Below are 13,746 nucleotides of genomic sequence, written 5' to 3' on the forward strand. Positions count from 1 at the left end.
AAAAAAAAAAAAAAAAAAAAAAAAAAAAAAAAAAAAAAAAAAAAAAAAAAAAAAAAAAAAAAAAAAAAAAAAACACTGGGAGAATCTATGGAGCTCTCTTAGCCTTAGGTCAGTGACTGTGACATGGAGGTGATTGGTGGTGGTGTTTAGTAATACTTCAGGGGCTGTGGGAGGATTGATGAAATCTCAAAGTCCATCAAGCTCTGAATAACTCATGTCAGTTACTGGGAAATGTGGGAATTCTGTATTGATCTGGAAATTGAAGCAGAAATGAATGAGGTGCCTAAGATCACAAAAACTGGCAAGTGTCAGTTTCAGTTTAGATTAAAACTTGAGAATTCTGACTTCAGAGTTGGGGACTTGTAGTTGCTTTAAAACAGAACATGAAGCCTTCAGCATGAGCTGGACCAGTGAGGCTTAGGCACTGTCATTGTCAGCATTATTGCTGTTATTATTTTCATTGTCATTATTTTCTCATTCCTTTGATGTTCTTGAACTCTAATTGTCTACATCTCACAGTCTACAAGTTATTGCCATTGTCTGCTGTCATTCTCTGATAGCTCCTGTATAGGAGGCTTTTCTCTTTTACATTACAGTAATTTGTCCAAAGCAGTGTCCACCTTCCTCCTTCAGCCTGGTACAAGGTTAGGCCCTCAGGAGGTCCTCAATGAGTTGGGCCTTGATCTTGTTGCACCTTTTCCAGCAAAGCACATATGACAGTCCCAGGGCAAACACTACTCCCTCTATTTGACATTTCAGGTGTCTGTGACCTTTGATGATGTGGCTGTGACTTTCACCCAGGAGGAGTGGGGGCAGCTGGACCTAGCTCAGCGGACCCTGTACCAGGAGGTGATGCTGGAAAACTGTGGGCTTCTGGTGTCTCTGGGTAAGGCCTTCCCTCTCCACCATGCAGGGGACCTGCCACCTCCTTCATTCCATCCTCTGACTCCACGCCTAACAGGTCAAGAAGGCCTCTCGAACCTGTTTTGCCTCCTTCACACACTTCAGTCGTTTTCTACACTCACCTCTTGCTATACAGTTTCCCTGTATCTCTTTGGGCAAGAAGTAGAGTACTCTTTGGCTCCCAGCCAAAGGAGAAGGTGTTGGAAAGAAACAGGGTGTTTTGCAGACCCCAATGGTAGGCTTTCCACCTGTGCGTTAAGAGGGGCTGGTGTAGGAACTGAGAACCACCACAGTAATGTCCTGGCTTCTCTGTCTGCTCATGTCTCTGTCTACTCTGTATGGTTCTTTTCTACCTCAGCGAGTTCAAGGGAAGACTAGCCACTGAGGCTTTATTCTTTGTGATCTCTCCTTCCCCTCCAGATTTCTTGTCTGTTTCTCTGGCCTCGATGAGGCGTGCTTCAGGCAGCAGATGCTGCTCTACCTCCAGCTCATACTTCCCTCCATCTCTCACCCACGGCCCAGCATAGACGGCCTCTGTCTGCAGTTCTTTTTTTGAGTTCCAGAGCAGGATCTGCCTGGGTGTGCCTGGTTGCTCATGTATCCTCTCCACAGCCCAGTTAGTGGTGTCAGGGGCAGTGGGATATTTTCCAAGAAGGGTTGAGTCAGGCAGATCCCCAGGAGACATTTACCTTCGGTACCACCAGGTATTATTCTAAACAACCCTTTAATCACTGTCACGTCCTCTAATTCTAAAGTCACTCTGCTGGAGCCTTGCTGGGCTTCATGCTATTTCCACAAGTGCCCACCCATCTCAGGCCATCGCATTTGCTCTTCTCTTTGATGAGTGTTCTCAGGGTAATGCAGCATTTCACATGGCTGCTCCTTTTCAGCACCATTGGTGCTTCCTCACCTTTCTCTTCCCTGACCACTAAATCTCAGGGAGGCCCCTTTCTCACCATAGTCTCTTACCTTTACCTTGTTCATGTCTTTCTAAGCTAGTGGTTCTCAAGCAGGGACGATGTTGATCTTCAGTGGATGCTGGGGTATGTGTGGAGACATTTTGGTCGTTAAAACTGGAATGATGACGTTGTCATCTAGTGGGTGGAGACCTGGAATGCCGCTAAACATCCTTATAATGCACAGGACTGATCCTTTCTCCTCCTCTTCCCCACCATTTCCCAAACAAAGCATTACCTGGACCTAAATGTCAGTTGTGCTAAGGTTGAGAAACTATTTTTTGGAGAGTGCTTGGACAGACACTTTAAGAGCTGGTACTGAGAGACACCCTGAGGAAGTCGTTCTTATATTTCTTCTCTTCTTGCCTCCTTAGCATTTGAGGAGAAGTCTGGTTTAGTGCCAAGTCTTAACATCCTGCAAACTGTTGGTAATTTCCCCTTTTCTACAGAGGGAGCAGCCTTAGGCTCACAGCCCTGAACAAGCAGCATGAGCTCACAGGGACCGAACAACATTGTTTGTTTGTTTGTTTATTTGTTTGTTTTGAGACAGAGTCTCACTGTTGCCTAGGCTGGAGTGCAGTGGTGCAGTCTTGGCTCACTGCAACCTCTGCCTCCTGGGTTTAAGTGATTCTCCTGCCTTAGCCTCCTGAGTAGCTGGGATTACAGGCATGTACCACCAAGCCTGGCTAATTTTTATATTTTTAGTAGAGACGGGCTTTCACCATGTTGGCCAAACTGGTCTTGAACTCCTGACCTCAGGTGATCCGCCCACCTCGGCCTCTCAAGGTGCTGTGATTACAGGCGTGAGCCATCACACCCAGCCTTCTTTTGTAAAATATTGATGAAAGTAGGTATTACTCATTATTTCTTTATATTAGAGACAGGGTCTCCCCCTGTCACCCAGGCTGAAGTACAGTGGCGCAAGATCATAGCTCAGACCCTTTCCAGTAGCTGGGACTACAGATGTGAGCCACTGTGCTGCTATATGAAGTTTCTGTAAGTATCCTCATGTAATCATATCATAGTAGGATGTTCAGTTTTTAAATATTTTAATGGTTCATGAAATGCTGGGTCTGGAGTCACTGAACCTGCCCCTCGCTCTGGTCGCTGGTCCCTCAGGATGAATCCTCCAGCTCACATCTCTGCATCAGCACCACCCTCTGCCAGCCACTTTGGTGCTCGTGGTTTCCTCCTAGTGTGGTGCTTGGGAGACCAGAGTTTGGAGTCAGAACCCTGGTGTCCAGCCCCAGCTGTGTTCTTTGAAAACTGTGGCCTTGGGCAAGTTACCGAACTTGTCTGTGCCTCAGTGTTCTGATTGTTCAAATGAGGACTTATCGTGTTCGATCCCAGGGCTATTGTCAGGGTCAAGGGTTATTATATGAAAAGGGCTCAGAACAGCACCTGGGAGACCAAGCTGTGTGCAGGGAGCCATTGCAATCTCTGTTGCCACCAGTACTGTTATTGTCATCCTCATCACGATTATTGTCGTCAGCATGCCTGGACCTGGCACTTTCTGGGCAGCGTTGTGGAGCTTTGTGGTTAAACAGCACAGACAGAGATGGCAGGAGCAGGTCCTTACTGACTCAGCCATTCACCAGTTCTGTGCTCTTCAGCAAATCACTTTACCTCCTGAGCCTGGGTTTCTTTGTCAACAAAATGGTGTTGATTATGATATGGACTTCCTGGGGATACTGTGAGGTAATTCTCAACTAGAATCCTCATTTAATGGCTGGGCACCGTGGCTCATGCCTGTAATCCTAGCACTCTGGGAGGCCAAGGCAGGTGGATCACCTAAGGTCAGGAGTTCGAGACCAGTCTGGCCAACATAGTGAAACCTCATTTCTACTAAAAATACAAAACAAATTAACCGGGTGTGGTGGCGCACGCCGGTAGTCCCAGCTACTTGGGAGGCTGAGTGAGCCGAGATCATGCCTCTGCACTCCAGTCTAGGTGACAGACTCATTGAGTCTGTGGTTTAGAGAAAAAAAATTATAAAACCTTGCTTAGGATGTTAAAAAATAAAAAGACTTAGATCAATGAAGACACATACCTTGTTTTGAATGAAAATAATCAATATTTAATATTTAAAGTATATCACTTTTCTCTAAGGTATTCCATAAATATTGTTCACTTTTAAAATTACATAATCCATTTAAATGCTTGACATAGTCCCCTGGACATGGTTATAGCCTATAAGTACTCGTTTTTGACTTATTATCAGGAGTAGAGATTCTATGGCAGCATGACATGGCCTGCTGTTGGTTTCCAGGTCACATGCCAGCTTTTTGTTCCCATGCACAGGAGCAGATTCCGTCTAAGATCTGGTCCCTATCCTGAAGTCCCCGACTAGATTGAAGATCTGTATTTCCTTTCACCAATATCCATGTGTCCACTTTCTTTCTTCATAAACAGGGTGTCCTGTTCCCAGACCTGAGCTGATCTACCACCTAGAGCATGGGCAGGAGCCCTGGACCAGGAAGGAAGACCTCTCCCAAGGCACCCATCCAGGTAGGAGCCAAGATCTGGACAAGTGGGAATCCCCGCAGGTTTGAGACTGTGAGGAGACCACTGGCCCTGGGATCTCTTGGGAAACTTCTCACTATGGCTTCTCTAAGGGTTTGGGAGCCTTGGAGCCCTTTGACCTGCGGTTTCTCTGTTCTCACAGCCATATCACACTTGTCACCACTCCTGGGGAGGAGTGAGGTATATGAACTGAAATTGGTCCTAGGGCTTCAACCTTGTGGGCCTGAAACCTGGTTTCCCAGTTACCTACTCTGTGACCCTAGTGAAGTTTGTATATGAGTTTGGCTAAGGTAACACCAGCTGCTATATCCAACAAACTCCAAAATTTAAATGGTTCACATGTGAAAATTCTTTTTCACTCATACCGAGGTCTGTGTGGGTCAACAGAGAATTCTCTACCACACAGTTATTCAGGACTCAGGGCCCTTCTGTCATTAACCTGTTGCTTTCAGGTTGTCCTGACATCCTCTTGCTGGTAGAGAATTAAGGGAATAAGGGAAGTCACACCCACTTCCAGAAATATCATCTCCCCCCATATTTCATGCATGGGTACTAGGCATTTGGCTGTACTTGGCCTCGTGAGTCTAGGAATTTTGGCTGAGCTGCCTGTCCAAGGAGAAGAGCAGATGGTTTGGTGAGCACCTACTCTGTCCACTACACTCAGTCTGTTCCTGAAAAATGCTGTTAGAAATTATTTTTATTTAAAAAAGAAAAAAATATTTTTATGCCATTGGGCAGTTTGAAGATGTAATTATTTGATGGGATAGTTTCTGATAGTAAGTGACTCATCACAATGTCATTATTAACCCTAAAGAGTGATGCTGTGTCACATTTTCTTCTGAACTCTGGGGAACAGGGCCTTTCTTACTCTCCCAATTTCTCTTTCCAGTTATATTCTGCCTACCAGCCTTTCCCATCTTCTCCTTCCACCCATCCCCTGAGTGTCAGTCAGACACTAAGAAGCAGTCCTTTTTCCATGTCTTTCTATATCTCCTGTTTTCCAAAAACCTCAAGGTGACATTTGACCTTTCTGTCCCACACCTAGGCTGCCGAGGGCACTGAGACCGTCTGTCAGGTGTGTGGATTGGTGCTATTGCAGAGCCGTAGTCTCTGCATGCGGAAGTCCCTTGAGCTGCTCATCCAGTCCATGAATGTCTGTGCAGTCCCTTTTTAGCCTTTCAGAGTCTGTTCTAGATCATTCCGTCCTCAGTGCCACATCTCCACTTGAAAATTTGAAAAGCACAAAACTCAACATGCCTAAGAAGGAACCCATGACCATGCTTGTTCCTGCCACCTCCCAAGTTTCAGTGAATGGTTCTGCCATCCAGGCAGATTAGGGGACTGGACCCAGCCTCAGACAGGTCAACCCCTCCACCTCCTACATGAGTCCCTGCATCCAGCCATCTCTAGATCCTTTTGATTTCACATTATACATGTCTCCTGAATTCATCCCTCTACCACCTCCATCAGACCTATCCTTCTGCTTCTTTTTTTTCTTTTAAATGGAGTTTCACTCTTGTTGCCCAGACTGGAGTGCAGTGGTACAATCTTGGCTCACCAGAACATCCACCTCCCAGGTTCAAGCGATTCTCCTGCCGTAGCCTCCCAAGTAGCTGGGATTACAGACATGTGCAACCACGCCCAGCTAATTTTGTATTTTAGTAGAGAAGGGGTTTCTCCATGTTGGCCATGCTGGTCGTGAACTCCTGACCTCAGGTGATCCGCCTGCCTTGGTCTTACAAAGTGCTGGGATTACAGGCGTGAGCCACCACACCTGCCCTCCTTATGCTCTTATTCTAAGCTCTTGCCATCTTTTTTCTAGGGGATGTTAATAGATTCCCAAAACTTAATATTTGTATCTGCTTTATGCCTCTGGTCAGCTCTTTTTCCTGCATGGGGTACTCCAGCATTCAGACCTTGTTCCAGACAGTTAACACTTCCCCATCCACCAGTGTCTCTGCGTATGACTGCTGATGATGTATCAGCAGGTTTTCATGTTGACAGTATCATCTACTTACATTGCTTAATCAGCAACCCTTACACATTCATGTCAACCTCTCCTATCAGTAGCTTTTCTTTTCCCGTGGTGGAAGAGGTCTTGCTCTTGGCCACGGTCAGTTTTTTCAAGAGTTTACATCGCACCTTTTCATGGACATGTTTTCTTCAGTTATATTATGCCTGTTTTATAACTTCATCCTTTCTGTACTCAACATAAAAACAGGCTCAACTTCTTTACCCTTGAAGAAAATAAAACAATTAAATGTTCATGGTTCACAATGTATTCCTATATTCATTCACTGTCTGAGTATTTAATTGTTTACATGTTTTTATCCTCCATAATCAGTGATGCTGTGGACATTCAAATATGTTGTTCATCTTTCACATGTGTAGGGGCACATTTTTAATGTTTCTGGAGTGAAATAATTAGATTATGGACTATGCAAATGTTCTAGTTTGCAAGATCATTCCCATTGTTTTCTAAAGGACCTATATCAAAAAATTTCTCTCAGGAATTTTTAGACGTTTCCATTGATCTGTATCCTATCTAGTACTTGAAACTGTAAGGCTCCTCAATTTTTGCTGATCAAATGGATCTCCTGTGCTCTTGATTTGCATTTTCCTCATTGGTAAGGTGGTTTAGTGTCTCATATGATTCTTAGCTAATCTGTATTTTCTTCTGTGAGACGTTATTTGATGATAAATGCCTATTTTTCAATTAACTTGTTTGGCTTTCTCTTTTTGATTTGATTTTTATACATTCTGCATACCTATCTTTTATCAGTTATATTTGCTACAGGTATATTTGTCTAGTTTTTAATTTTGTCCTTCCACTCTTTTTAAAGTATCCTTTGTTCACTAGAGTTTCTAGTTTCTTACATAGTGTAGTCTGATTTATGGTTTATTTACCTGATTATTTTGTGCCTTGTGGAAAAAATGTTGTCCTACCCAATATCAAAAAGGTATTCTTGTTTATTTTATTGTAAGGTATAAAACTTGCCATTTGGCATTTAAGTCTTTATCAATCTGAAGTTGGTTCTCAGTATGGAATGTGGTAGAATACAATATTTCTATTCCTCATGTGGGTAGCCAATTTTTCTAGCTCTGTGTCCCTAGTAGTCTCTCATCACTGAGGTGCTATGTCTCCTTGCCATCTACCAAAGCCCCAGCTATGTGTAAGTGGATTTCTGAACTCTCTCTTTTTCTTTATTCCCAGTTTGCATTCTGTCTATGCCAGTACCACACTGCCTTATGAGCCCTTTTCTGGGAGTGCCACTGCTCTTCACAGCTGTCACCTAGTCAGAATCTTGGGAATCAGCTCCCCTCTGCCTCATCTTTCCCCTAGCCTCTCATCAACCCCATCCACTCGTGTGCTATAGCTCCTTTGTATATTCTGTCTCCTAAGGCTACAGTGTCTTTCCCACTTTGTCTTGTGACCAGTAGGACTTACTTCATTGGGTACCTCCTATTGGAAAACTGTCTTGATGTTTTTCCCAGGATTAGCCAAACTCAAGATTGAGGACACAGTCCTCCGGGACTTTCAGGTCTACCCAAATCCTCTAACTCCAACTGCAAATTCAGGGATTTCCTGAAACCACCCTCAGGTTTCTTAACTTGCTAAAAAGACTCATAAAATTTTCTAAAACCTATTATGCTCACAGTTATGTTTATTACAGACAAGCGTACAAATTAGAAGAGACACAGGATGTGGAGCTGGCTGAAGATGTTCCAAACACAAAGCTTCCTTAGTGACATGTTACCCACCCAGCAATGATGTGCACCCAGAAAATATGTGCATAGAGCATTGTGAACCCCCGAAGCCCACTGAAGCTCTGGTTTTTAGAGTTTATTGAGCTTTATTACGTAAGCACAGTTTATCAAATCATTGCCCACGTGACATTGCCCACATTGCCATGTGAAGTTTCCAGCCTTCATTCCTTTTCCAGAGTTCAGCTGGTATCTTATGGCTCAGAAGCCTAACCTTCTACTCACTGGTTGGTCTTTCTGGTGCCACCAGCTGTCAGCCAGAGTCATCTATTTAGGATAAACTGTTTAGGAACCCATAATGAGTTACCTTTATATAAATATTCAGTCTCGAATTGAGGTGATAGCTCCACTCTAGTCCCTGTTCCCTCACCTGATCTCTCTGCTTGGTCTCTTTTTTAAGGAGTCAGAAATCCAAGGAAAAGAGAAGAAACAAATTATATATCTGGGGTTCAATATGGCAAAATATAACAGACATAAAGGCACCATTTATAACTTCATTTTCTTTACTGAAGTGGTGATCTTGTTTCTTCTCTTTTTACATTACTAACAGGCCCTCCTGTGTGTTGGATTTCTTTCAGGTGACAAAGGAAAACCCAAGAACACAGAACCTACCACTTGCCAGCTAGCCTTGTCTGGAGGAATCTCATTCTGGGGCCAACTAAGACAGGGAGCTTCAGGAGACTTCCAGTTGGGGCAACCCAAGGATCAGGACTGGTTTTCAGAAATGCAGGGAGAACACTTGCAACCAGGGATAGATTTCCAAAAGGAGACCCCTCCTAGAAAAATGAGCCCCAAACATGATGGTTTAGAGACAGCTGATAGTGTGTGTTCAAGGATTATACAGGATCAAGTCTCCTTAGGAGATGATGTCCATGACTGTGACTCACATGGATCAGGTAAAAATCCAGTTATTCAGGAAGAGGAAAATATTTTTAAATGCAATGAATGTGAAAAAGTGTTTAACAAGAAACGCCTGCTTGCTCGGCATGAGAGGATTCACTCTGGAGTAAAGCCCTATGAATGCACAGAGTGTGGAAAAACCTTTAGCAAAAGCACATACCTCCTGCAACACCACATGGTCCACACTGGGGAGAAGCCCTATAAGTGCATGGAGTGTGGGAAGGCATTTAACCGCAAGTCACACCTTACACAGCACCAGCGGATTCACAGTGGAGAGAAGCCTTACAAGTGCAGTGAATGCGGAAAGGCCTTCACTCACCGCTCCACTTTTGTCTTGCATAACAGGAGCCACACTGGAGAAAAACCCTTTGTGTGCAAAGAGTGTGGCAAAGCCTTTCGAGATAGGCCAGGTTTCATTCGACACTACATTATCCACAGTGGTGAGAATCCCTATGAGTGCTTCGAATGTGGCAAGGTCTTCAAACACAGGTCATACCTAATGTGGCACCAGCAGACTCATACTGGGGAGAAGCCCTATGAGTGCAGTGAATGTGGGAAGGCCTTCTGTGAGAGCGCAGCCCTCATTCACCACTATGTCATCCACACTGGGGAGAAGCCCTTTGAGTGCCTCGAGTGTGGGAAAGCTTTCAACCACCGATCATACCTCAAGAGGCACCAGCGGATTCACACTGGGGAGAAGCCTTATGTGTGTAGTGAATGTGGAAAGGCCTTCACCCACTGCTCTACCTTTATCTTGCATAAAAGGGCCCACACTGGAGAAAAACCTTTTGAGTGCAAAGAATGTGGGAAAGCCTTTAGCAATAGGGCAGACCTCATTCGACATTTCAGCATCCACACTGGAGAGAAGCCCTATGAGTGCATGGAGTGTGGAAAGGCCTTCAACCGCAGGTCAGGCCTCACAAGGCACCAGCGGATTCATAGTGGAGAGAAGCCCTATGAATGCATCGAGTGTGGGAAAACATTTTGCTGGAGCACAAACCTCATTCGACACTCCATCATCCACACTGGAGAGAAACCGTATGAGTGTAGTGAATGTGGAAAGGCCTTCAGTCGCAGCTCATCCCTCACTCAGCATCAAAGGATGCATACTGGGAGAAATCCTATCAGTGTAACAGATGTAGGAAGACCTTTCACAAGTGGGCAGACCTCAGTCAACATCAAAGAACTTTTATTGGGGAAAAACTTTTTGAATGTCACCACTGAGGAAAATCTTTTGCAAGAGGAAGCATCTTATATGGCTTCTGATCAACCATACCAAAGAGAAACCCCACAGGTGTCTTCACTGTGAGAAAACCTGTTGCAGAATATTATCTGTCACCTAAGGAGTCATATTAGAAAATCACACAGCTTAGAGCCTTATTCTCCATCTGAATTCATCCTGGAAAAACACCCAGTGGTTATTATGCACTTAGGAAAACCTTTAGCTTCATCTTTCTCATTAGTTTACAGTGCAGTGTTATCTCAGGAATTTTTATAAAAAGAGGTGACATAGAAAAGAAAATGAAATGCAAACACTGCTTCTTTATTCTGTTGTCTTGTATGTACATTTCTGTCCTATGTCAGGAAAGTAAGGGAAGGTCTGTGAACATAATGTCTTTGTTCTACCACATTGTCTCTTGGGAAGCACTTGTTTTTATGAGAAATGTGAACGCTTGAGTTATGAAATACTTTTATATTTAACGATAAAAGGAAACATGAATGTGCACATTTTATTGCACCAGTTAAGACTGTTTAGGTCTTTGATTTTTAAAATCCTTTTTTAATGGGCTTTAAACACTAACACTCAGAATTTTTCTTGATTCCTATCTTTTGGTTCACTTGATTGCTATAGCTGTATGGTAAATCTCAAAATTGGGTAATGTGAGTTCTTTCTTACTATTTTTATTTAAAATTCATTTAGCATTCCTAGTTTCTTTGGCTTTCCATATATATTTTAGGATTGGTTTTTCTGTTTTTTAAATATTCTTGCTTGGATTTGGATAGAAATTGAGTTAAATCTGTAGATCAATATGTTGATAATTGGCATCTTTATTAGCCTTTCAATTCGTGAACATGGCATATCTTTTCATTTATTTAAATATTCTTTGATATATTTCATTACTGTTTTATAGTTTACACAATATAGCTCCTATACATTTTAAATAAGGTTTATAGCTTCATAGTTTTTTGAGTGATTGTCAATGGCATTGATATTCAAAATTTCAATTTCACATGATCCTGGCTAGTATACAGAAACATAATTATTTTTTCAGTCTTATTTTACTGTCTTGCAACCTTCCTAAACTCATTGTTTCTTGTCATTTCTTTTGGGAGAATCCTTAGGATTTTAAGCATAGAAATGTCATTTGCAATTTGGGACAGTTTTTTTCTTACTTCGCATCTGTATACCTTTTATTTGCTTTTCTCATGTTATTGTACTAGGTACAATAACAGTGTGATGTTGAATATGAAGAGTGACAAGTCATCCATGCCCTGTTCCTGATATTAGGGGGGAAATGTTCAGTTTCTCTATTTTTTTTTCTACCCAAATCAAAAGGACAGTTTCCTATTAGTATGATGTTGAAAGTTTCTTCCAAAGAGTTTCCCTGTTGAGTTTATTAAGTTTCCCTCTATTCCTAATTTGCTGGGATTTTTTTGTTATTAAGAAGTGTTGAATTTTGTCATATGCTTTTTCTCTATCAATTGATTTAATTGTATGCTGTTACTTCTATAGTCAGTTGATATGATGTATTACATTGATTGAGTTTTGAGTATTGAACCAGCCTCACGTCCTTGTGATAAGCCCTACTTGGTCATGGAGTATAATTTTGTATATATACCATGCTACAGTATTTCATTTGCTAGTATTTTGTTGAGGAAGTTCTCCTCTAATTTCATGAGTGATAATGATAAATGTTATTTGGTTTTGATGTCTAGATGATAAATAGCCTCCCAACATGAATTGGAAGGAATTCTCTTCTGTTTTTTTTTGGAAGATGGCATATAGAATCAGTGTTATTTGTTCCTTTAATGTTCAATAGCATTCTCCAGTGAACAAGTGGGACCTGGAGATTTACTTTTAGATGCTTTTTAATTATGTATTTATTTTATTTAATAGCTATAGAACTATTCAGAGTATTTCATATTGAATGAATTTTTATAGATTTTCTTAGGGAATTGTTCATTTTATGTAAATTTTCTAATTTGTAGCATTCTTTTAAATATTACCTTTTATCCTTTTGATGGCAGCAGAATCTGTACTTATGTTCCTTGTTGTATTCTTGATATTGGAAATGTATCACTTATCATTGTCAGTCTTTGTAGACATACGTCAATTTCACTGATCATTTCAAAGAAACAGCACTTTATATCTCTGATTTTTCTCCACTCTCTGCTCTTCATTTCACTGATATCTGCTGTACTCTGTATTGTGTCTTTTCTTCTACTTGGCTTTGATTGTATTCAACTCAGTGGTTTCTTGAGGTGGATGTTTAGGTTATTGATTTAAGGCTTTTTTGTTTTTTAATATAAGCTTTAATTTCTATACATTTTTCTTACACTGCTGTTAGTTTCATCCCACAAGTTTTAATATGTTTTTGATTATCTTACTCAGTTCTAAGTTTTCCTGATTCCTTTTGAGACATCTTCTCTAACCCATGAATTATTTAGAAGTATGTTGTTTATAGTGTTTGAAGTATTCCATGCTATTTATTTGTTATTGATATCTAATTTGTTTTACATTTGATGTTACTGTTTAAATTTGTTGACTTTTTTCCTTATGACCCAGGATATAGGGTGTCTTGTTTTACATAGCTGCTTGAAAAAAATGTGTGTTCTGCTGTCACTGGGTAACGTTTCTATAAATGTTTGTATGATCCTCTTAGTTTATGGTGTTATTTAGGTCTCCTATGTCCTTGCTGATTTTCTGTGTAGTATTTCTGTCAATTGCTGAGAGAGGGATGTTGAAGTCCTGAACTATAATTGTGGAATTATCTATTCCTCCTTGAAGTTCTATCAGTTTTTGTTCCATGTAATTTAAAGCTCTGTTGTTTGGTACATACACATGTAGGTTTGCTTGGTATTCTTGGTATATTGACCCTTTTATAATTATGCAATGTCCTTTATTGCTCCTGTTAATACTCTTTATCATTTCTTTATCTAATCCATATATGGTCACTCTTACATTTTTGGTTAATGTTTGCATGATTTATACTTTTTTAAACCTTATCTATACCGCTATATTTGGAGTAAGTTTCTTGTGAAGAGCATATATTCGGGTTGTGATTTTATATCCAGTTTTTTTGTTTTTGTTTTTGTTTTGTTTTTTGAGACAGAGTCTTGCTTTGTGGTCCTGGTTGGAGTATAGTGGCGCAGTCTGCAACCTACGCCTCCCAGGTTCAGGCGATTCTCCTGCCTCTGCCTCCCAAGTAGCTGGGACTACAGGTGCCCGCCACCACACCCAGCTGATTTGTGTATTTTAAGTAAAGAGGAGGTCTCACCATGTTGGCTAGGCTGGTCTTGAACTCCTGACCTCAGGTGATCTGCCTGCCTCAACCTCCCAGAGTGCTGGGATTACAGGTCTGAGTCACTCTGCCTGATCCCAGTTTGCATACTTCTGTCTTTTATTGGTGTATTTGGACTATTTAAGTTTACAATAATTATGTTAGTGTTATGTCTGCTATTTTATGATTTTTTGTGT

At 41.6% G+C, this 13,746-nt stretch overlaps 1 protein-coding gene across 5 annotated transcripts in view; it reads left to right on the top strand.

Moving 5' to 3' along the window:
* Positions 1 to 13,426, top strand: part of ZNF805 (zinc finger protein 805) — a 15,913-nt gene extending 2,487 nt beyond the window's left edge. For 2 of the 5 annotated variants that reach the window (XM_017509572.2, XM_017509573.2), the window contains exons 2-4: positions 760 to 886; positions 4,272 to 4,367; positions 8,726 to 13,426. In XM_017509572.2, the coding sequence (XP_017365061.1) occupies positions 760 to 886; positions 4,272 to 4,367; positions 8,726 to 10,356 (1,854 nt within the window). In that variant the 3' untranslated portion in view covers positions 10,357 to 13,426. Of the gene's footprint in view, positions 1 to 759; positions 887 to 4,271; positions 4,368 to 8,697 lie in introns of all 5 variants that reach the window. The other 3 variants (XM_017509574.2, XM_017509575.2, XM_017509576.2) reach the window with 3 other exon arrangements.
* The last annotated feature ends 320 nt before the right edge of the window (positions 13,427 to 13,746 follow it).

Source organism: Cebus imitator, unplaced genomic scaffold, assembly GCF_001604975.1.
Source record: "Cebus imitator isolate Cc_AM_T3 unplaced genomic scaffold, Cebus_imitator-1.0 Scaffold417, whole genome shotgun sequence".
Classification (NCBI taxonomy): domain Eukaryota; kingdom Metazoa; phylum Chordata; class Mammalia; order Primates; family Cebidae; genus Cebus; species Cebus imitator.